This window comes from Megascapheus bottae, chromosome 29 (genome assembly GCF_031878675.1).
Source record: "Megascapheus bottae isolate mThoBot1 chromosome 29, mThoBot2.hap1, whole genome shotgun sequence".
Taxonomy (NCBI): domain Eukaryota; kingdom Metazoa; phylum Chordata; class Mammalia; order Rodentia; family Geomyidae; genus Megascapheus; species Megascapheus bottae.
Genome location: NC_143537.1, coordinates 14,297,273 through 14,322,472, shown reverse-complemented (window position 1 = coordinate 14,322,472; position 25,200 = coordinate 14,297,273). Strand labels below are relative to the sequence as shown.

Below are 25,200 nucleotides of genomic sequence, written 5' to 3'. Positions count from 1 at the left end.
TAAAAGTAAATACATGTTTGGAACCTTTTTAAATATTAACTTTTTAAACAAAATTACCATTTTCATATCTGTTTTATTAGACAGCTCTTACGTTGTCCAGGTTGGGCTCAATCTACTGGACTCATGTGGCCATCCTCCCTTAGCCTCCCCAGTAGCTAGGGAGTACAAGCATACATCACCATGACAGGTCCACAACATATGGGTACATCATGCTCTATTATTTTTTTTTTTTTTTTTTGCCAGTCCTGGGCTTGAGCTCAGGGCCTGAGCACTGTCCTTGGACTTTCTCAAGGCTAGAGCTCTACCACTTGAGCCTCAGCACCACTTCTGGCTTTTTTCTATGTATGTGGTACCGAGGAATCGAACCCGGGTCTTCATGCATGCTAGGCAAGCACTTTAACCACTAGGCCAAACTCCCGGCCCCATCATCATGCTCTATTATAAATGCCATTATTTTTTTTGAGCTTCCAGAGTTGGTAATTAAAGTTATTACTCATTTTCCTTGTATCTAAACCATCAGTTGCTAAAAAATAACTTTGTATATATGCTCCTATATCTTAATTTCTTTAGAAAAAAGTTAGAAGCAGAGCCGGGCACAGTGGCTCATGCCTATAATCCTAGCTACTCAGGAGGCTGAGATCTGGATTGAGGCTTAAAGCCAGCCTGGGCACTAAAGAATGTGAGACTCTTAATCTCCAATTAATCACTAGAAAATGGGGCTGTGGATCAAGAGGTAGGGCAGTAGCCTTGAGCTGAAGAGCTCAGGGACAGTGTCCATGCCTAGAGTTCAAGCCCCATCATCCCCCCCCCAAAAAAAAGTTATAAGTAGAATTGCTAAATTAAAATATACAGTATTAGCCAGACACTAGTGGTTCTGGTATTCCTATATTCCTAGGTATGTAGGAAGCTAAGACTCTTTATCTCCAATTAACCAAAGGAAAATGGGAAGTAGTTGCTATAGCTCAAAAGTGGTAGAATGCTAACCTTGAGCAGAAGAGAGTTCAAGCACCATGGCCAGCCAGAAAAAAACAAATGTATACTATTTGGTTCTCCTTGAAAGAGTTCAATAGTGTATTTTGTCTTTTGATATTTGTGCCTTTGCTCATGTGTCATTGTCTTTTAGCCATCTGTGTGCTGTCTTCTTTGGATACAGGGATTTCCTGAGTACACATGAACAAACAGCTGGCACTCTGCTTTGGATTTTGTTTGGTGTTATAACTCTTAAGTGACATTTTTGTATTCATGGGTTTGTTTGGTTAGTGTTTAGTAGTTATCTTTGGTACTCAATATTGTCAAGAACTTGTGACAAATTAGAAGAGAAGAATTGTTTCAGCTCAGACAAAACTAATTACCAGTGATGATTCTGGGTCAGGAAAGGATTTTTGACCATGGTGCTTTTGTTTGCTGTTTCTTAAAATTACAGAATTTGTTATTATGTGTTGTTTCAGTTTTTCCTAAAATTAATGTGTCTCTGCCAGTTTAGAAAATGCAATACTGTGAGGCTTTTTTTGGTTAGTTCTAGGGCTTAGACTCATGAGCTAGTTGCTTTCCTTTAGCTTTTTTGCTGAAGGCTGGCACTTTACCATCTGAGTAATAGTTCCAGTTCCAGCTTTTTGGTGGTTAATTGGAGATGAGAATCTCATGAGCTTTTCCTGCCCAGGCTGACTTTGATCCACAATCAGTTCTCAACCTCTTTAGTAGCTAGGATTATAGACATAAGCTACTGGCTTAGGAATTTTATCTTCTTAGAACCTTGGAAAGGAGGCACAAAACCATGGAGTCACATTGCCACCCTGCTTTTCCCTGGTTATTTTTAGGATAGGGTCTTGGTTTCCACCTGGAAGTGTACATGAGGCATGGTCTGGCTACTTTAGGTGTCCCATAATTGCTGGAATCATAGACACTCATCACCACACCCAGTTTCCCTCCTTGGAATTAAGAGTCTTGGACTTTCCTGTCCAGGCTGGCCTGCAACTGTGATTCTTCTAATCTCAGCCCTCCCTGTAACCTGGAGTGACCCACACCAGTGAGCTCAGCTGTGGGTTGAAGCTCAGGATGGCAGGTGTATGCTGCTGCAAAAGGAGTCTTCTGAACTTTGCTTACCAAGCTGGCCTCAAACTACAGCCCTCTCCTTCTCGGCCTCCCAAGTACTAATGATGATTGTTTAAAGCAGCTCAGCTGCAAATGTATATTAATAATCTACAATGTTGATGGGTTACTACCCTTTAGCTGGACTTATTTTCTGTTCAGTTAATAGAACCATGTTGTGTATTGGGCTTTGAAAGTACTAGAAAGTGTATTTAAAATTAAAGAAGTGAAAGCTAGACGTGATGGCTCACACTTATAATCCTAGCTCTACAAAAGGCAGAGATTGTAGGACTGAAGTTTAAGGCCATTCCCACAAAGAGTTAAAAAGATTCCATCTCAGCTAACAAAATAGCCGAATGGTTGGCACAAACCTATCATCCCAGCTATGAGGCAAGTGTCAATAGGAGGATTGTGATCTAGGCCAGTGGAGTGGGGGTGGAGAGGATGGAAGACCCTTCCCAAAAATCACGGCTAACAAGGACTGGGGACAGGGACCTGCCTGAAAGTGCAAGGCCCTTAGACTGCCAAAAAAAATTAAAGAAGTAATACAAAGGTTAACTCCAATGTAGTACAGGAATTTCTAGAAATGATAATATTTTTTTGCCAGTGTTGGGCCTTGAGCTCAGGGCCTGAGCACTATCCTTGGGTTTTCTCAAGGCTAGAGCTCTACCACTTGAGCCACACCAAGGAATCGGACCTGGGTCTTCATGCATGCTAGGCAAGCACTTTAACCACTAGGCCAAACTCCTGGCCCCAGAGATGATAATATTCTTGATAGCTCAGTGTTAAAGTGAGGTTTTATTGTCATGATTAGATATGACCTTTTAAAATGTTTTTGAGGAAAATTAACTGTTTTAAAAACAATAAGGCATATAATATACTTGAGTGGCTCCTAAATATGCAAAATATATTCCTGTCTGTGTGTATAAAGAGGTTGGTAGAACCATCCAGTGTAGGGGAAAGTAGAAGTATGGTGGTGCCTTTCCATTGTTCGTTCAGATTCACTGGTTCTAATTATAGAAGCTTACATCACCCTCGTTGATAACAGCTTCTCTCTCCCTCTTTGCTTTTTCTTCCTGGATCACTCCCTAAGGATGGATCATATTTCATAGTGCATATGTCCGGCTGGTGGCTTTGACAGTTTTTTTTTTCTGACAGCATGGGGTGATTGATTAGTGGACATACATGATCGTATGCTGAGGCCCGGTATTTCTTACCCCCCAAAAAGGGCTCATACCCTAGTTTTCCTTCCTTCAGAAAAGCTGAAGATGGATGAGATAGGTACTTTAAACACAGCAATTCCTCTGGGGCACCTGTGATTAGAGTTAACCTTGGCTGATAACTAGAGATTCGCTTCAGATACTCACATTTAACAATGGGGGAAAGAGGCTTGCTGTTTTTCCTTTACAAGGGTTTATGTGTTACCTCTGGCCATTGCAATACACTTCTTTTCATTTATTTTTCAAAAGTATTACACGTTTTTACTATGTAAGACAATGTATTCAGCAGTTTGTATTTCAAAGACCAAATCCAACAATTTACAGAAATGAGTTTTTATTTTGTCCTTTTGTTGAGTTTGGCTTCTCTAAATTGTGATTATAATGTTTCATTGTGTGTATGGAATGAATTATGTGATTATGCCTGACATTAGTGTAAATTTGGCTTTTGTTATTGGTGGAGTTTTTGAATTTTCATTCAGTAACTTTCCTTTATCCATGGTAAGCTTTCTTTTTGATGTTATTAGTATTTGAAGTAAAAGGTTGATTTATACTTAGTTCAGTAACTGCCAGTACTCTTTGTTTTGTTGTATGGTATTATTTCAGATATTCCAGATTGTATTCTTATTTGTAAAAAAATTATAGTTAACATCAATTTTGCTACCACTTACATTTTTATGAAGAATATTTTGTAGTGGTTTGAAACTTTGCAAAATCTACTGTTCTGATATACTGCTTTATTTTGCTGTAGTCTAAAGAAGCTTTTAAAGCTAAGAATTTCATCCAGATGGTTTAACCTCATGGCATTTCGTAGGCAAGGTAAATGTATTCTTAACTGGCTATTCTGTGGTGACGTTGGTTGGTGGATAGATTATCACATCCTTTTTTTCTGCAATTACTTCGTTTGAATTGGTAGCATAATGAGATGAAATGAGAAAATTCTGAATGTGATGCAAGTGACAAAACAGTTGGTATAACTTCGTCATATATTTGTAGCAATTGGATAAATTAACATTTTTATCAGTAATTATTTTGTTAATAATGGGAAGGTTAAGTTCTGAAGAAGCAGTGTAGTATAAGTAATATTTTCAAAATGCTGGTGAATCACAGGCTGAGTAGAAAATTTGGCCTGCACATTACTTTTGATGGTATTGTTGCACTGGGAGATTTTGCATGATAGATTCACCATACCATTTTCTAGAATGACAAATACTGTGAGATGATTGGCAGAACAAGGAAAAGGATGATGTCATCTTAGTTTACAAGCTAAATTAAAGAAAGACAGTTTGGTTCTTTTACTGAACTGGTGTGTATAGTACAGTGAGTCTAACATATGGCAATAATTGCATTTCACTCACTGAATGGCAGGGTTTTTTTTTAAGCAGCTAAGAAGTAACTCTCCTTTGTGCAATGTGAGGTTCCTCTTTGTGTGGTATCAGTGTTTCACATATAGAAAGGGGATAGGTACCCAATAGGATTTTTGCTTTTTAATTTGACTGTATTTTATGTACTATACATTAATATAACTGGCATTGGAACTATAATATTCTTAGTTCTCATGCTTGTCTTTTGGAGATTTATATTTAGCACAAAAAATAAACCTGTCTTCACCCACGTACTAAAGGTATAGTTTGCATTTAGAAATCTATTGATAATGTTTATTGTTCAGATGAAGTTTTGTGTGTATGTAAATTTTGTCTTTGAAGTTTCTTTGCAAAGAAGTGTAAACCTTATGTTTTTGAAAGCCTACATTTATAGTCACATTTGTTGAAAGTGTGATTCGTCTTTCTTCAGAATGTAGTTTTATCTCATCCAAGTCTAGTATTATAAGTAGCAGCATAATTCAAATCAGCATTACAGTGTTGTTCACAAAGTAGCTCAGACTTTGCCCAAGGGTATTGAGGAACTCACTTTTCTGTGTGTATGCCTAATGATGTTTTCCTCCCTGTTAGTGGAGTTCTTTGTTACAACTCCTGTCTCTGGTAAAATCTCCTTTTATGTTGAAGATCTTTCCCCAAAAAAAACAAGTATTAGATGAATAGGAAAAATAGTTGTTCACTTTGATTTTTTTTCACTAATTATTGTTCTAATCAATTTGTCGTCTGGGTGTGTGTGTGACTATTTTATACCATTGGAAACCGTTCAGCCATTGGGAGGCACTATTATAAATGTAAGTGCGTAGGTGGGAGTATCTGCAGCTTGTAGCAGAAACATAAAGAATAAGGGTGGATACTGGAAGTACGGTGATTTTCACAGGAGAAAGGCTGTGGCAAATTTATTTTTCCGTAATTTTTATGGAAACATTGGGCAGTTTTCTTTTAGTTCAAGCTTATGTTGGTGGGAACAGGTTAAGTCATTTTCTACTCTGATACCCTTTGAGGTTGTTCTGGCTTGTCTCTGTCTAGGAATTGAGCTACAGAAAAGTACCGTATTGTGTAGATGATTCCTCCTCAAAGGAATTGATGGCACACCACAACTGTTGTGCCTGTGGCTTCTTCAGCTTCCCCTGAAAAAATGAAATTATTTAACTATACATAAATCTTAGTATTTGTAAATATTTTTAGCATCAATTTAGAAATGACATGAATTGTTCCTTATTTGGTAAATGGGTTTGTGTGCAGAAACCCCTGAATTAGTAATGTTGCACATACATGAGAGCTAGACTGCTTTATGTAGTTTGGATTGCAACAGTGTCTTACTAAAGCTGCTTCTTTATTTTCTCTTGGGAGAACAATGCTGTGTTAAATTTGAATGTTAGGAAACATTGTACAGAATTAAAAATAAAAGTAAATTCTTTTTAAAACTATGGAATAAAGTACCTTAGTCTTTTCTTTTTTTTCTATCTTGCAATGTGTCTCACAGAGTTGTGTGTGTGTGTGTGTGTACGCACGCACGCACGCGCATGCATGTGCACACACACATGTGCATGCCTCTGTGTTTTCAGTAAATTGCTCTTTGGGCTACAGCTGCAGATACAGCAGCCAATTGATCTAATGCAGTTTCCGAAGGCTTTCTGTACAGGTGATGTCATCCTTTTAGCTCTATTCTCCTCCCACTCTCCTTCCTTCTTATTAGATATTTCATCTTACTGCAGAGCGTAGAATCAATAGAGGAGCTCTTCCTTGGGGAGCTGCTGTGAAACGGGCAAGGACAGTAGGAATTAAGACATTAACATATAATCTTGCTTTAGCAAAAGATGGGATGTTTTTGTGCTGTGTCTTATATACATTTTTAATTAGAGCCAGATCCACAGTGCTGGCTTACTGATGCATCCGAACAGAAGCAGTATTGCAGAGCTGTAAAGAGTGCATGTGAAAAGAGAAAATAATTTGGATTTTGGAGATTCTTGGACATTGGACAAACCTGTTAGAGCATATATTTTTAACAGCTATTTGCTCACTGGTTGGCTTTTTTTTTTTTTGAAGTAGTGGTTAAGAGTATATAAAGAAGAAACTTTAATCTTCAGGTATAATATTCTTTCTGGTTTGCCTCTGGTGCAGAAGAACCACTGCAGTGCTTCCTCTACAGAATGAAATAACCTGAAGAAAAAAAAAAAAACAAAGCTGTATTACAAACAAGAATCTGGGAACAGATTTGGTGCATGCCTTCCTGGCTTTGACTGATACAGCACTAGCTGTCATGCTACCACTGTGCGTGTCTGTGCAAGGTGCCTGAGGAAGGACGTGTGTACATGTTTGTGTGTTCTCAGTCAGAAACCTAAGACGACTTTATTTGCCTGCAAAGTGAACATTGTAATGAGAATTGTTTCAGTTATTTTAGAACAATGCTGTAACCTTCTGATGAAAGCTCCTGACTGCAGTTTTGTAAAAGGATTTAGAGAAAGCTGCCTTTCTGTAACACAACATGATGTATGATTTGTAGAAAGAAACTTAATATAATTGTGTCAACATACTCATCAGTGTGGCTTTGGTTTGAAAAAGAAACTACCCTTTCCAGCCTAGGAAATGGCTTTTCTTGTTCGCTGTTATGCCAATTGTCTTCAGCCATGGGCCTCTAAAGTAAGTAATTACTATTTCTTATTTTCTTAGGGATTGATAATTCACTTGTTACATTTAAATTGTATTTTAAATTATATGTGAGTTTTATTATACTATTATATTTTCTAAACTTTAAAAATGAGAACTACAAAGCAGTCAGTCTAAAAAGCTGTCTCATTGACATTTTGTTTTGAATTCGAGCAGTTTTTCTGACAATAGCCTTTACAGTCATTTTTAAATTATCTTTTAATGTAAAGATTTAAAATAGAGTACATATGAGATGTATTCTCATTGTCATCTGGTTATGGCCATTTCTGCATTAACCTGTAATCATTTCTGGTAAATATTAGCTTATACAGCATTGTCCTACTATTATGGAACTACCAAATAAATTAGGATTGAATTGTGTGATTTAATGAAGACTGATGATACTTAAATAGGAAGAAAATACTAAACAAAGTAATTATGCAAAAATATTTAATATTTAAAATATTTTTAAAATAGCAGTAGATCAACCAAATTTGTCACTGTAAAACAGTAACTCAAAAGAGCAAAATGGTAGAATGTTGGAAAAGATACACTGTAATTCAGTATTTGTATTGTTCATAGTAGCTATTAGTAATATCTGTAATATGCCATTTGAGTTATCTTTCCAGTCTGATATTAATGGCAAAACACACACAAAAAAGCATGGAATTAAGGGTGGTTTTTCTTTTTAACTGAATGCTTTAGGGAATACTTAAAATAGTAAAACTGAACGTAGATTTTTTTCTGCATGTCTTGGGTGAAGACAGGCATACAGAGACACTTCTTTGCAAGGTGTGGATTCGTGTCTTTGTTTTAAAGGTTTCCCTGTGATGGTGACTAAGGGAGAAATACAATGACAGCATCACAATTTACTGTCTTATTTGGCCTAGTTCATTACATATGTTTCCTAAAGGCATCTCATGGAAGTACATTTAAAATGTTCTGCACAGTTGGCAAACAGCTGATTGTAATGGAAAGATGAGAGAGACTCTGTGATGCTTATTTGCTTTTAATGCAACTGCCACCTATGGGGCCGAGATGATGCTCGCTAGTGGCATTACTAAGATTTAAAATTGAGTGGAAGAGAAATGGGTAAGACTAGGTAAAACTTGAATGAAACTTAAGAATGAGATGCAGGGGTTGTAGTGTCAATAGAAGTAGCCTTTGGAAGTACGCATAGGCAACTTTTGATTTCAGGTTTAACAAGTACAGAAGAGTCCATGAAAAATTTAAAGACCATATTCTAAGGTTTCATTACATGTCAGCAAATACATGAGCATTCCGTCCGTGATCAGTACTTCACTGTATATTAACTATTTATAAGAGTAAATGTCTCCTTTCTGTCTTCTCTATCGCTTATGTTACTATTGATTGAATCTTAACTCTTTGCTTAAACGCATTAAACTTGTTACTAATTTTTCATACTTGTTACTAATTTTTCATACATCTTACTGTTTTCACTGTTATGATTCATGTATTGTATTCATCCTATTACTTGTATTTCACTACTTGTAAGTTTTCTTGGTAAAGTAAGTTCTGTCAGCAACGTTCTGTGAGGAGATGAATATTAGTTCTTTCATGTCCCACAGTACCTTGTTAATACATCTTTTAAATATTTTTTTAGTTTGATACGAGGTGGAAGTCCAGAGGCTTTTTCCCTTTACTCTTTGAAAAAAAGACTTTTCTTTTGGCTTCCAGTGTTGCTGATGATGCTTATTGTAATTCTTGTTCCTTTAAGTACTGTGTTTTTCTTTGTAGTAGTGATTAGTTGTGTCTTGGTGTTTTTATCTTCAATGTCAGGAGGTTTAGTAATAATTATGTAATGCTTTGTTCTATTCCTCTTTGGTATTTGGAGGGTTCACTCAAACTGAGTGTAGTGATTTTTGAAAACAGTACCTTTAATAGAGATTAAACTCTCTGAATTCTGGGTCTGCCACTAATGTCCCTAAACATTTATTTCAATTTGAACTTCTGATTCACTAATGCATTTATAGCTAGTGCATATCACCTTTAAATTTATAAATGAATGTAACATTTAGTATCATCTTAAGGGATAGCTTTTTTTCATTACCATTATTGATTACTTTTCATTTTATGGGTGCTATTTTTCTCTTTATTCATTCATTTTTAGCTCTTCAAGCGTAAATTCTTCTATAAGTTGAGGTTTGTTGTATTTCTCTAAGACAGTTGACTTTCATGTGAATTTTTGTATGTTTGTATAGTTGAGGGCTTGCTTTCCTGGTCTGGGAGAGGTGTTTGATTGGGGTGACTTTACTGGGTAGATGAAGCATTACTGCTCTACTGTCTCTTTTGTAGATGCTACTCCAGTCACTGGTCATTGGAGGATTTGTGCACAGCTAAATCTCTTTCATTGGCCCTTCCTTTACTTGTGTACAATGTTTGGCACAGCTCGCTGATTGTTCCTTCACAGACTTTTCTTCAGATTAAAAGTCAGAGTCAGCTCCATGACTGACGGTACTGTTTCCCCACTTAGCTCTTACTGTACTCCCTCTTCCTCAAGTTTCTTATTTGTACTCAGATTTGACAAGCACTCTTATGCTGATGGCTGCTTTTGTCGGCAAGTCTATCTTCATTCACTATTTTAAGGGAAGGTATGCAATTTGAACTCAGAGCCTCTCTGTCACTGAGCCATACCTCTTTTCTACTGGTTATTTTGAGACAGGGGTCTCAACTTTTGTCCTAGCACTGGCCTGGACGGTTCTATACTTTCCACCATAGCTGAGATGATAGGTATACATTTCTATACCTACCTTCTATTGAGATGGTGTCTCCTGGCCTTTCCTGCTTCACTGGGCACATTGTTGATCCTCTTGTCCTCAGCTTCCCAATTAGCTAGGGTTACAGGTGTGTGCCTCTGGTTCCAGACTGCCTACACTTTTAATAAACATGAACCATGAATATAAATATGATATAAAGCTTCTCTGTGGGTTCAAAAGCATGAAAATGTTTCTGCTAGCCCAGCCTCCCCCCCCAAAAAAAGAAATTAGTGAGAACCTATCTCTGAAAAAAAAAAAAACAAAAAACAAGCCATGGTCTTACATATCTTTAATCTCAGCTACTCAGAAAGGGAACGTAGGAAGGTTTGGCTATAGTCCATCTCCAGCCAAGTGTGAGTCCCTACCTGAAAAAAGAAACTACACAGCAGAAGGTCTGGGGGGCATGGCCCAAGTGGTGGAGAGGCCTTGAGTTCAGTCTTCAGTATTGCCAAAAAATAAAATGTCTTAAGACCTCTAAGATGTACTAATGACTGAACATTTCCCTCCCAACTCTCAGCTTTTAATAAAATAATGAAGAGTCCAGGAGTTTGACCTAGTAGTAGAAGGCTTGTCTAGCATGCACGAAGACTAGATTTAATTCCTTGGTACCACATACGTAGAAAAAGCAAGAAGTGGTGCTGTGGCTCAAGTGGTGAAGCACTAGCCTTGAGAAAGTCCAAGGACAGTGCTCAGGCCCTGAGTTCAAGACCTGGGACTGACAAAACTAATAATAAGACTGTTTCATATTTTCCTGCAATTTCATATGCTTCCAACATGATGCTGTGATATCCTGGTATGTTCAATGGTACTAAGACAGGTATTGTGCCTACTAGGTTTTTGTAGGAGGAAATTTTGTTTTTTTTAATAAAGATTCTATAGCACAGACTCCAGCCTCTTTTTCTTTTTTTCTCTTTTGGCTGGTCCATGGGCTTGAACTCTGGGCCTAGATGCTGTCCCTGAGCCACTTTTGCTCAAGACTAACATTCTACCATTTGAGCCACAGCATCACTTGTGGCTTTTTCTGAGTAGTCTATTGGAGATAGGAGTCTCACCAACTTCCCTGCCCTGGCTGATCTTAGCTTCCTTGGGTAGCTAGGGTTACGGTCATGAGCCTGGCTCCAAACTCCACCTATCTTTAATTTCAGTCTCTCCCTTCTCTTACTCCTGCTCTACCCTTACCCTTCTTCCTCCTTCCCTCCTACTTTTCCTCGTCACCTGACAGTTTTCTATGTAAGTTACTATCTAGTCCTAGGAGTCTTTATAATTAGGATAGCTTTTAATTTCAAAAGACATTTACTTTAAGGCTTAATTGATGTCTCCTTTGCCTTATCTGTGATTTTCTTGTATTTCATCTTGTATGTTTCCAGAGTAATTTTTTTTTTTTAACAGCAAATCTGTTCCAGTCGCTTTTTGGCTTGTAATTCTTCAGTAGTTCTCTTTGACTACAGGAAATCCTAGCACCTAAGAGTGCCACATCCGGACTGGTGAGATCGTTCTGTGGTAAAATGTGACTAGGTTTACTATTTTGGATGGTTGTGCAGTTCTACATCTTTGTCAGTGCCGTTTAAAGTCTTTAGGCTTGCTTATTGTCAGATGTCATATTGAACATTATTGTTCTTGTTCTCTACCCAGGTGAAAATGAGTCTTAAGTTATTTTTGTTACTTTGATACTTAAAATTTTTTTTGTTTTCCACACCCTAAGGAACTTACTCATTTTTGTTAAACCTTACTTTAAGTATCTACTTACATTGTGATCATTGTTCCACAAATGGGAAATCAGATCCAAGCATGCCAGAAATTTATTTACAGCTACAATAAATTAGTGTAAGACAGAGCTTTTATTTGTTAACTTTATCAGTTATGGGGCTTGAACTCAAGACCTGGGCACTGTCCTTAAGCCTTCTCAAGTATATTTAGTATATTATTTGTGTGTATGTAGTGCCGAAGAATCGAACCCAGTGCTTCATGCATGCTAGATGAGTACTCTACCACTAGGCCAGGCCACACTCCAAGCAGTACACAGAGCAGAGACTTTGTTTTATATCCAAGACTCATCTTCATTTTTTGGTTAACATGATTTCTAGGTAGGCAAGCTACTACTATAATCAAGTTACTATTTTTTTAATTTAAATTTTTATTGTACAGGTAATATACAGAAGGGTTACAATTACATAAGTATAGCAATGAGTACATTTCTTTTTGAACAGTATCACCTCTTCATTTTTCTTAGTTTTTCCCTCCTGACCTCATGCCCCGTAAGTTGTATGTATAGTTCATTTTCAACATAGTGTCTAATGAGTAAATTGCTGAGTTAATTCACCCTTTTTCCCACCATTTCTGTGCTTCCCCTTACCTTCCCCAAATCAGTTAAGACAGATGGTACGGAAATCAAAAACAGTAACAAAAGTGGGGGGGGATAGGAAAAGAAGGACAAAAAATAAAAACCCTCTTGTTCGCATTTCTGGGAGTTCATGTTGATAAGCATCATTTTATATGAACATATACATGTAACTATTGAGCCCTTGTGATCTTTGCCTAAGAATATCCTCCTTTGATCTCACTGTGTTAACGTTTATAATCCTATTTAATTTATTATATCCAAGTGTAATTTTTCTTCTCTTAATATCTATTGGGTTTACTTGTATATTTATAGGCACATTCTGCAACCTATGTTTCTGACTTGGCTTAATATAATTTTTTCCAAGTCTTCCCGTTTTCTTACAAATGACACAATGTATCCTTTTTCATGGAATCATAGAATTCCATTGTGTATATAACGCATTTTTCTTGATCCATTTGTCCATTGAGGAGCAAAGACCTCAATAGAAAGCCAGAAACCTTTAAAATATTACAGAAACAGATGTGGGGAAACTAGGGTTCCGTGTCATGGGCTAAAACTTCCACTACAAATCAGTGCAAGACTGATTAGATAAGACTGCATCAAACTGCAGAGCTTCTGCATGACAAAGGACATAGCTAGCAAGATAGCTAGAAACCCACAGAATTAGATCTTAAATAGCTATGAATCAGACAAGAGCCTCATATCTAAAATATACTTAGAGCTCAAAACATTAAAACCCCAGAAAACAAACCCTCAAAGAAACAACAATGCAGTTAACAAATGAGATAAAGACTTAAAAGAGACTTCTCAGAAGAGACTTCTCAGAAGAAGATACAAGAATGGTCAAGAGACACTTGAAGAGATGTTCAATATCTTCTGGCAATAAAAGAAATGCAGTTGATATTCCTGCTCACCCCCATTAGAATGGCCATTATCAAGAAAATTAACAATAAGATGCTGGTGGGGATGTGGCCAAAAGGGAATACTCCTATACCAGTAGTGAGAATATAAACATGTTTAGATACTCTGAAAAGCAGTATGGTGGTTCCCCAAAAGACTAAACATAGAGTTCCCCTGTGATCGAGCAATCCCACTCCTGAACAATTATACAATTGACTACAAACCAGCCCACACTAAAGCCACCAGCACAGCCATGTTCATTGCAGCACTGTTTACCCTAGCCAAGATGGAATCTTTAAAAATGAAGTTTTAATGTAGTTTGAAATTTAGTGATTTTTGATAAATGATGTTGGAGAAATAGTCTTAAAAAACATTTTTGACTCATGGTACATACTGTTTCATAGTTTTAGTATGCCTTGAATGCTCTTAAACTATACATGCCTACATTTGTGTTGATACAGGTTCAAGTAGATGTACATGCTCTGGCCATAGCTTGACTTAGCACTAACTGCCTTGTGAGCTAAGCATTTCTTGGTTGGACATAAGTACTTACCACAAAGCATAATTTGTTATGTTGATAACATACTAATAATACTGGAGAAAAACAAATTTAGAGAATGCTTGGGCTTTCTCAAGGCTAGAGCTCTACCACTTGAGCCACAGCACCACTTCCGGCTTTTTTCCATGTATGTGGTACTGAGGAATCAAACCCCAGTCTTCGTGCATGCTAGGCAAGCACTCTACCATTAGGCCAGACTCTAGGCCTATGGTGTGTTTTTTTTTTTTTTTTTTTTTTTTTGGTAAGGCATTGGTGGGAGGGGAGGCATAACGAATAGCCTTACTTTCTAATTTATTCATGGAATCATTTAAATTTTAATCATTTTTCAGTCATTTTTATTTCCTAGAATAATGTTCTAAGGTATGCAGTTTAGGAAATGTCACTCTGTGAAATACAGAATGTGCCTGAGTCGAGATTTCATCTGTTCAGATATCCATGGAAACTTGAGCAGCAGTGACAATGTTCAGAAAGCAAATATATTAATTTTATTAATATATGATGAGAAGACATCAAGTAGGCAACAATTGTCCAAGCCTTTGGTAGTAAATGGGGGAGGGTGGTATTAAAATATATTCATATATTTAGATATATCAGTTTATGAATTCTACATCAAAAGGAATAAAATGGAACATAGAAATGCATAGTTTCTGCTAGCTGCTGGTGGTTCTAGTTTCTCAGAAGACTAAGGTCCAGGCATGTTGGTTTGAAGCCAACCTAGGCAGAAAATTCCATAAAGCTTTATTTCCAAAGTGAGATAAAAATAAAGCAAACGTGAAAGAGGCAAAAAGCAGTCCTGGAAGCATGACTCAGGTAGCACAACAAGCTAAGTGTGAAACCCAGTGTTCAAACCCTGATACCACAAAGAACTAAGGGAGAAAGGAGGGAGGGAAGAAAAGAAAGGAAAAAGGCAAGGAGAAATGGATTATTTTGTGTGTGCGTACACTCATACACACTAGAACTTGAATTCAGATCCTCAAGCTTTTGCTTTGGCCTTTTCTGCTCCAAGCTGGTACTTTGCCACTTCAGCTACACTCTGCCTCTAGTCTTTGGCTGGTTAATTGGAGATAAGGGTCTTATAGACTGTGCTACCGGGGCTAGCTTCAAATCATGACCCTCAGATCTTAGCCTCCTGTGTAGCTAGGATTATAGACATATTCCACTGGCACCCAGCCGATAGGTTAAACACTTAAAATGGGAGCCTATTACTGCAGCAAATTCTGAGAAGTGCAGCAGCTACTCTTCCTAGAAAACTGGTAGCTTATGGGAATAAAATGCAAAATGCCTTGCTTGACTTTGTAATCACATTCTAACCTCTTTTCTGTATATCTTTTTCCCTCTGTACTTATAATCCACAGCCAATAGTAGTTTTGTCTTTCTGGGCATCTAAACTGTATCAGATTAAATCAGATAATCTATATAAAAGTCATGAAAAATATACTTGTTCCCATTCACACATGCACTATATATAAAGAGCATTGTGTGTTGACTGCAGGCACTGTCAACATTCCCATCCTTTAGAGAGGCCGGGGAAAATGAAGCCTTTCAAGGTTTCCCCATGATGTAGAAATCAGGTACTATTTGCCTATAAATCTGTCTTCACGCTCCATTGACCTTGAAAGCAGGACCCACTCTATTTTCACCTTTGCACCACCCATCTTCCCCAAGTAGCTGGAATTATAGCCCCCCTCCTTTTTTTTTGGTCCTGGGTCTTGACCTTAGCTTGGGTTTGCTGTCTCTGAGCTTCAAGGCTAGCACTCTACCACTTGAGCCACATCTCCACTTTGGGCTTTTTTAGTAGTATAGTGGAGACAAGAGTTTCACAGATCTTCCTGCCCAGGCTGGCTTCAAAGTGCAATCCTCAGACCTCAGCCTTCTGAGAAGCTAGAATTACAGGTGTGAGCCATCAGTGCTTAACATCAGGTACCATTTTTTACTGCATCGTCTGTTTTTACCCCTTCTCTCAGGATTTATATTTGCTTCCAGTCATTGATTAGAAACACTTGTAATCCTGTGTAACCTTGATGATTGTAAAATTGGTATCAGTTTGTTCATTCTCCAGAGTCTGGGTGGAAAGATATTTCTTCCACTGAAGCTTATTGTTGAACATTTGTCCCTTCAGGCAATGGCTGTCAATATTGTTTTCCCTTTACCTTAGTGATAGATTACCTGACCCAACATCAACAGAGGAAATTCACTGTGTAATTTTTTAAATACAATTTTATTATTAAGGTGTTGTACAGAGGGGTTACCATCCATACTTTATGTTTAGTGCTTCTTGATCAATGAGTCAGTGTCACCCCTTCCATTGTTCTCCCTCATTCCCCCTCCTACCCCTCCCCTCAAGTGATGCACTTCATTTGTTATGTAATGTTCATTGGTGTAATGACTGCATTTGCTCATGTTTCCTCCCTCCATTCATGGGCCCCTTTTGCCCTCCCCTCCAAAACTTGTTTCCATTTCCTGGTATTGATTTTGTTGTTTAGAGGAGTTACACCTTTGGATTCCTCCCCTAAGTATACCACCATTCAGTGAATTTGTGGGTATAGTCACAGAGCTCTGCATATCTATCATGCATGTTTGCATTTTAGATCTAGCTTCTACATGTAAGAGTAAACATGCACTGTGTAATTGTTTGGTTTGGTTTTTTTTGCCAGTCCTGAAGCTTGAACTCGGGGCCTGGGCACTGTTCTTGGGCTTTCTCAAGGCTAGTGCTCTACCACTTGAGCCACAGCACCACTTCCATCAAACCCAGGGCTTCATGCCTGCTAGGCAAGCACTCTATCACTAGGCCACATTTCTGGCCAACTGTAATTTCTTCATGTGTATTTTGTATATTTATATAACTTCTTAAGTTAGTAGAATTCAGCCTTGGCTATTTTCTTTTACCCCATATCTGGTTTATAATGGATGCATTCAGTGAGGAACAGTGCTTTAAAAATGAAACAGGTAGCTCTTAATATCCTGAATAAAAGGTTGAAAAGATATTATTTGGGAAAAAAACATATCCTATGAAAATATTCATTACTATGGGTTGCAGTGGTTTCTTGAGACAGGGAAAGGATTGTACTTTTTTTTCTTTTTAACTGGGATTTCTTCTGTAGCATTATTTTATGAGATGCTTATTTTATGGTGTGGAATATATCATGCAGTCTGCATTTGTGACATGAGTGTGATCATACAAAGGATGAAGAGGTGTAATTATTTTCTTGTATATGTTTTGTCTCTACATCTAGTACAAACCTTCGTTAGTCATTTTGATCACTAAGAAATTCCTCAGTTGCCAACTACAGAGTAAAATAATATAAAGTAAAAGTTGTTGAAATTGTGAATGCAGCTAGTTTTCCTGCCAAATCTTGTGCTTTAATCCCAGACATTGCTATTGTGTCTGGTCTTAGCCATCATTTTGTACGTGAGGGAATGGAGAAATAAGGGAAGAGGATAGGGGAAAGAAAGATTTCTGCTCTATACCATGAATGCAGCTGATACTTACATTTGGGGAGGAGCCAGGTTTTCCTGAAATACTATTAATAATAGTAGTCTCTAGAAAATTATTCCATTACCTTACTACTGTTACAAATATCTCATAGTTACAGAAAGTGCTGTTAGGGTCTTCATTATTTCAGGAGATTTTTTTTTCTAAAAATGAGAACTTTAGGTTAAAAAAGACTTTTAAAACTTTCTTGTACAGTAAGCTACATAGAACAAAAATATGCTGCAAAGCTTATATAAAGAACTATTTGAAAGATAGACTTTGACATTCAGAATAACACAGGTTATTTTTCTTCTTCAGCTTCCGGCTGACCTTACCAAGATGCACCTCACAGACAACCCTCACCCACAGGTGACTCACGTGTCCTCTAGTCAGTCTGGGTGTAGCATTGCCAGTGACTCTGGGAGCAGCAGTTTGTCTGATATCTATCAGGTAATACCTTAGGCGGCATGCTGTACAAACAGCTTTTTTAAAAATTTGCAAATGTCTTGTGCTTATGCCTTACCTTATCTTTTAATTATGTTGCTAAATTCAAGCATAAGTTCTTTGGGAAGTATTCATTAGACATTGTTTAATACTTAAGAGATCCATCTTTTGAGGATTCAATTTAGTCCATATGTATGATACAGAATTATTTCTTCTGCCAGGGTGCATCTATATTAATATAGAAGGGTTGCTTTGGTTTAAAAATGGTTTTGGAACAACTGAGCTTAAAGGCTTTTAATTGCTAAAATCTTCTATACATAGGAATCATGAAGAAAAATTAAGGTGATTTTGTATTGTAAAGATTTTGTAACATGAATTGAATACAAAATTAAGAAATATTTTTGCAAACCATTTTTAAAAACCTAGTAGAAACAGTTGTAAAGTAATGAAATTTTCTGAGATGGCTTGTAATAGAGTTCTGTAAACAGCCATACACTGAGAGAATCCTCACACAATCCTGTTGAAATTGAACCAAAATTACTTTCTACCAGTGTAGTGTTTCGCAATCCTGATAAAGGAATTTCTGTTATGTCCATTTAGTTAGGTGCTGCATCTGATGTCCTGTGTCCTGGATCCCAGGACACTGGATCCCAGTGGGTACTTTTTGTTATAGATTATGAATATATAAAAACGTCACATTTTTTTAAACTGGGGACCTAGGCACTGTCCCTGAGCTTTTTGGCTCAAGGCTAGTGTTCTACCACTTGTGCTAAAGCTCCAGGGTTTTTTTTGTTGTTATTGTTGTTGTTTGTTTATGGTTAGAGATGAAAGTCTCACAGACTTTCCTACCCAGAATGGCTCCAAACTGTGATTCTCAGATCTCAGACTCCTGAGTAGCTAGGATGACAGGTGTGAGTCACCAATTCCTGGCTTAAAAAAATCACTTTTATAAAATAAGTAAATCAGTGTTTTAGCATTATGGGCAAATTAACTTTGTATTCTAAATGGCAGTAGCTGTAAGGTCACTTACTGTATCTGTGGTTGTTGAGGTTAACATACTCTGTCCCACCCCCCAAAAGAAGTATCTTTCAGAATGCTTCACTGTGAACTAGAGAACAGAGTATATATAACAGCAAAGATGTTGACGGAGTCTCTGAAGCACCTCACTTACATGATTATCTATAGATAGCCTACTTGCTAGCTGGCCTTCCTTAGACTGGGGCTGGAGCATACCTTCTAGTGTTGATTGGAAGTCCTTTTCTGCAGAATGATTGGTGTGTTTCTACTATCCTGCATATTATAGTTTATTGAAAAAGATATGCCATAACTAGACACCTGAAAGTACCATTGGCCCTCTTCTCTCAGCACGTCACCAAGCTATCAAAGTTCTTCCTCCTAAATCATTAATTTTGTTTGTATGTGTTTTAACTGTATATAGTTTATTTATAATGAAATTAACCATGTTTAGTCTACATCAGATGTGGAACGCTTCCATTACTCAGAAAGTACTCTTCACCGCTTTGTAGTCATTCTCTCCTGATCCCTCTCTACCACTCTGTAACTACCAATGGCTATTCTGCCTTTACAGCTTTGCGTTTTCCACAGGATTATAATAAGCAGCATCCTTTTAAAGATCAGGTATAAAAATATATTAATTAGCCAGTAAGATAAGTTAGAGAATTTAGAAGAGCAAACAAGATACAGAAATACTCTAATTCTGGAATGAAAATAAGAAGCCAGAAATTAAAGGAGAAAACATCTTTTAAGATCTACCTTATTTATGGATGTATTATGGATGTATTATATAATAGTTAGGCCCGCCTGGAAGAAATGACTTCTTCCCTTGGCTCTCTCCCCCTGCACCCCGGAAATCCCCGCCCAGCACCTGTAACCCTGGCAACTGGCATGCCAGGGGACAGTGGGAGGTCCCCCAGTCTAAGGTATTTCCCCATCCTCTGAGATCACATCCACTTCCATTGTGGCTATACCCCTTGCCCTATATAATCTCTCACTTCCTGCCATAAGCTCTCTTGCTCGCCCAGCTCCAGGAGTCTGCTCTTTCCTTACGCAATAAACCGTCTTCTGAACTGCATGGTTTCCTTTTGGCAGACCTTACAAATATCACTGGAGTAAATTATATGTGGGGGCCTTGTTTTCAAGGAGATCCTCAGGACTAACTGGAAGGAACAAGTTTTGTGTGTGTGTGTGTGTGTGTGTGTGTGTGTGTTCGTGTGTTCCTAGATATATATATATAAGTACATATGTATGTACTTATATATAAGTATACATATATACTTATACATATATCTGTACTTGTATATAGTACACACATATATACTTATGCATAAATATGTACTTATATCTAGTACATATATATGTACTAGATGTGTGTGTGTGTATATATATATACATATATGTATGTGTGTGTGTGTGCTAGATCCTTGATATTTCCTTATCCTTAAGCTACCTTGAGGAGCACCTGTTAAAGCTAGGAACACACCCTGTAGCTACAGCTGTATATTAATGATATCTAATCCAGCATTACTTGAGTTTTCTGAATATGTGTATCTCTGTATTGGAGATAGTTCACATGTGAGCCTGTAATGGTATAAGCTAAGCCATTTCAAATTACAGAAGTATCTTTAATTTGGAGATTTAGAAGAGAGATGGATATCCTAATAGTAATTCTTGGCAAAAATAATACTTAGGCTATTTTATATATTTGGTTATACATATATAGTTACTTGAGTTTTTGTTTCTTGTAATTTAAAAACAAAAGCATGGCATCTCATACTTGTAATCCCAGCTCCTCAGAAGGTAGAGATCAGGGGTTCACCATTGGAGGCAGACCCAGGGAAATAAGGGTCCTTATCCCATAAACCAAGAAGCAGTGGCGTGTACCTACTATCCTGCGTGGGAGGCAGGTATCGGAATGAGCATCTTCTGTGGCTTACCTGGGCAAAAGAGCACAGTTGGAAGACCCTATCCAAAAAGTAGCCAAAGCAAAAAGGGCTAGAAATGGGGCTCAAGTGGTGAAGCACCTACCTGTCTAGCAAGTGCAAGGCCCTCTTTCAACCCTAGCACTGCCAAGAAAATATTTTATAATGAAGCTCAGAGAATTATTTATCAGTCAGAAAAAAAAAACACTAGTAATGCTTTCAGTGTTACTATGTTTAATCAGATTAGCTTACAATGTAGTTGAAAGTGTGCATTAAAATGTTAGAATGTTCTTGGATAGAATTTTTTATGCATCTTCCAAGAGTACTCAAGAGAATACGGAGTGCTTCTTTGTAGATTCATTTTTCTATTTCAGCCCTGTCTAAGAGCTGGAAAATTGTGAAATACCAACTCTTAAAAGCATTTTTTTCATTAACTCATTCTTAAGTAGTCCAAGGCATGCATTCACCCACCACCTTGCTTTTTAGTTTGTATATTGGTTAGAAGCAAATTCCTAAAACTCGTGTGTGACAGCATGATTTCCTGACTGTAAGTCCCCCGGGACCCCAGGTGCCACCTCTCTACTGCCCTGACCTTTTCTCCCCTCTACTAGCCTTACCCCACCAAATCCTCTCTTCTACCTGTCTTCACCATTTCTTTAACAGTATTAATGTTGATTCTAGTCAAACTGTTATCTTTTTTTTAATTACCATTTCTTAAAATTCTCACATGAAATAAATTGCAAGAATGTTGTGGGTTTAATTAATCCTGTTTAAACAGATTACCTAATGTGTGGTATTTACAGCAGGTTTGAAGCCTTTTATCTCTCACTACAATCTGCCATCTATCCCCCTTCCTACACTCTAGGATCCGCCCCATGACAAATGGACGTGCCCTTCTTTCAGCACTTGTGCTTGGTCCTAGCCTGTGTGAGTCATGTACCTCGCCCTATGGCTTCACCTCAGTGACACTTTCATTTGTCTTTCATGTACTTTCCCAAAGAAAATGAGATATTTTTGGCTTGAACTCTGGGCCTGGGTACTGTCCCTGAGCTCTTCAGCTCAAGGTTACCACCCTACCCCTTGAGCCACAGCACCACTCCCGCAGCAATTTTTCTGTAGCACATACTGCTTTTCCACTGTGGGCTTTCTTTTTTCATGATTTGTATAAATTTGACATTTGGCATAATCAAAGTAAATTTATGAACATCTCAGTTTATATTTTACTAATAACTCTTATCTCCTGCAAGCGCAATGAAACATTCAAAGTGTGAGGTTCTGGTTTTATATGTGACCTAAATTTAAAACAAAGCTTTTTACCTTTATGTAACTATTAATTCTAACTCATGGTTCCTCTCGTTGTTGCTTTTTCTCTATATTGAGGCAAATAAAAAGAGGATATTCTCTAATGGTTTATTTGGGGAAGGTCAGCTCATCAGAAAATCACCTCAGGCTGACTGCCTCACTAACTTACACTGATACCATAATCATAGATACATATAAGACAGGAGTGAAAAAATATATAAGATTAATATTTGTCTTATCTACTAATGCACTCCCCTCTTTTATGTCTTTTTGAGGGCCTACCATTTCCTAAGGTAAAGAAAGCAGTTAGAAGACCAAGACTGGATGTGCTGCATACTTTATCTTAATATGGAGTTTAATTTTTTATTAAAATATGAATGCATCACATACATGCTTGTCATTCTTGCGCAGGAGTCATGATAATCTTCTCTGTCATTTCACTATATGTGCTGCCACATGAGCACAGACTATGAAGTGTATTTAACTCAGATTTTTGTACCACTCTTGATATTTTCATACTAGTCCCTAAGATTTCTATCAATATGTATTGAAGGCTGGGCACTCATCCTAGCTGTGGGGATGCTGGGGTTTGGAGGATTAGGGTTCAAGACCAGTCCAGGAAGAAACAGTCTGTGACACTTCTTCTCAATTGGTAGTACTATGTACCTGTCACCCTAGCTGTGTGGAGGCTGACATCTGGAGGACTGCTGGGACAGAAAAGTCCATGAGATTCTATCTCAGTGAAAAGAAGTCGAGTGCTATGGTGCATGGCTTTCATCCAAGCTTGGATAGGAAGCCAAAAATAGGAAGGAAGCAAGACGCTCTGTCTCAAAAACAGCACAAAAACAGGCATGATTTAATAGTAGAGTACCTGTCTAGCAAGTGTGAGGCTCTTGAACTCTTAGCAACTTTTTTTTCTCCCGCTTTTACCTTGGGTTTGGTTTGTTTGTTGTCGTTTATTCAAGTTTACTCATACTTTCTTCCTGAGATTTATTCCTTTTTTATTTATAAGTGCATACCAACTAGTCAAGAGACAGGATTGCCCTTCTGTATGACTCCATTTTAGGCTATTATAGTGTGTAGCTTTCAAAAAGTAGTTTAGGGGCTGTGAAGGTAGCTTAGTGGTAGAATGCTTGCTAGCACACATGAAGCTCTAAATTCTATTCCTCAGTACCATATACACAGAAAAACCCGGAAGTGGCACTGTGGTTCAAGTGGTAGAGTGCTAGCCTTGAACAAAAAAAAAAAACAGGGACAGTGCCCATGCCATGAGTTCAAGCCCCAGGACCATCCCCCCTTTCCAAAAGTAGAAATTCATTTTTCACAGTTTTGAGAACTGCAAAGTCCGAGATCAAGGTGTTCGTAGATTTATTTGTACCACTGATGGTCTCTGTTAACTGTCCTTTCTCTGGTGCTAGAAAGGGTGAATAAGCCCCTTCTCACCTCATTCATAAGGGTTCTCATGACCTAATTACTTTCTTCAAGACCTGTCCCCTTCTACAGGCCTTACCTCCTAATACATTGGGGATTAGGATTCTAGTATAAGAATTTTAGGGAGCCTGGGGATATATCTGAGAACAGAACGCTAGTCTGGCGTATGCATGATCCCGATTGTTGATGTGTACAGCACCTAGGGAAGAGGGAGGAAGCAAAACGACAAAAAAGTAAGGTGATACACACATTCAGACTTCAGCAGACTGGTGAAGGTCTTCTAGTCTGATTTTAAAGCTTTCAAGTTTGGTATTAGACTTGATTATTAACCAGCTACTACTTAAAGCTTTGTGAAGATCTAAAGTACAAATCTTATAAAGCAAAACAACTTTCTCTGTTGCTGATATCAGTCCTAACTTGAATTAACAAAAGCCAAAGAAATAATTTATTGACTCACAGATAAAGCAGAAGCAGCTCTGGCTGCAGGGAATCATAATGCTTACTTGCCTCTGCCCTGTCTGTCTCTTTCTGCTCCTTTGGCTCCATGTGGCTTTTGTGGTTTTCCTCCCTCTTTTTCTCTGATACTGTGTAACATATGCCTTTTACTACACATCATATGCCTTCTGTTTCTGTTCTTGTATGCTTTGTGATGCTTTGTTACTATGTCTTTCTATCTCATTCCCCTATTACTTCTTCCTCGCCTGCTTTTGCTGCTTCTTTTCCTATTTGTTGTATTTTCTTTCACCACACATAAGCATTTCTATACTGCTTTGGATTCTCTACTCCGATTGCCTTCCAAGTCAGTGGCCAGAAAGGAAAGGATGTCCTATTCTAGCTACACTTAAACTCAAACCAAGCATTTCTACCTCAGATTACCTAACTTGGTAACTGGGCACTATTTCCCACTGGAATCTCTGAGTTGAAGATGAGAGGAACACGGTCCCCCAAAACAGATAGGGCCTCTTCTAGACAGATAAAATAGTAAATGTTAACATCAGAAGATGAGGCAAAATATTTTTGGAAGAAGGTTCTACAGCCCTCATTGATGTTTATTGTTGAGTGCTTTGGAATTGCTGTGTGTTAACTCAGTTTTGAGGGTTTTTTTTTTGTTTGTTTTCTGTAACTGGTTTAATTAGAAATACTACCTAATAAGCTACTTTGAGAATTTTGTTTTCACTGGCCACAGTGGCTCACTCCTGTAATCCTAGCTACTCAGGAGGCTGAGATCTGAGGATTAGTGTTCAAAGCCAGCCCTGCCACTGAAGAATGTGAGACTCTTATCTCCAGTTACCCACTAGAAAAGGGGAAGTGGAGCTGTGACTCAAGGAGTAGGGCAGTAGCCTTGAGCTGAAGAGCTCAGGGACAGTGCCCAGGCCCAGCGTTCAAGCCTCATGACCCACCCAAAAAAAAAAAAGTCGTAAATTGTAATCACTGACTGATGCTTAGTGATTCACACCTATAATCCTAGCTACTCAGGAAGCTGAGATCTGAGGATCAAGCTTTGAAGATAGTCAAAGCCGAAGCCGGAAAATCTGTGAGACTCTTTATCTCCAGTTAACCACCAGAAAACCAGAAGTGGCACTCAAGATGGTAGAGCACTAGCCTTGAGCACAAAGGCTCAGTGCCCAAGCCCTGAGTTCAACCCCACAACAACAAAAAGAATTTTGTTTTCTTGAAGACGTTATTTTCTGTGAATAAAATTTTA

At 37.9% G+C, this 25,200-nt stretch overlaps 1 protein-coding gene and 1 pseudogene across 7 annotated transcripts in view; one reads left to right on the top strand and one right to left on the bottom strand.

Moving 5' to 3' along the window:
- The window catches only part of Rapgef6 (Rap guanine nucleotide exchange factor 6), a 145,310-nt gene that overhangs the window by 50,704 nt on the left and 69,406 nt on the right, over nt 1–25,200 (top strand). For all 7 annotated transcript variants that reach the window (XM_090320826.1, XM_090320828.1, XM_090320823.1 and 4 more), the window contains exon 7: nt 17,698–17,829. In XM_090320826.1, coding sequence (XP_090176952.1) covers nt 17,698–17,829 — 132 coding nt within the window. The remainder of the gene's footprint in view (nt 1–17,697; nt 17,830–25,200) is intronic.
- Nucleotides 22,431–22,528, bottom strand: LOC150044832 (U6 spliceosomal RNA; annotated as a pseudogene).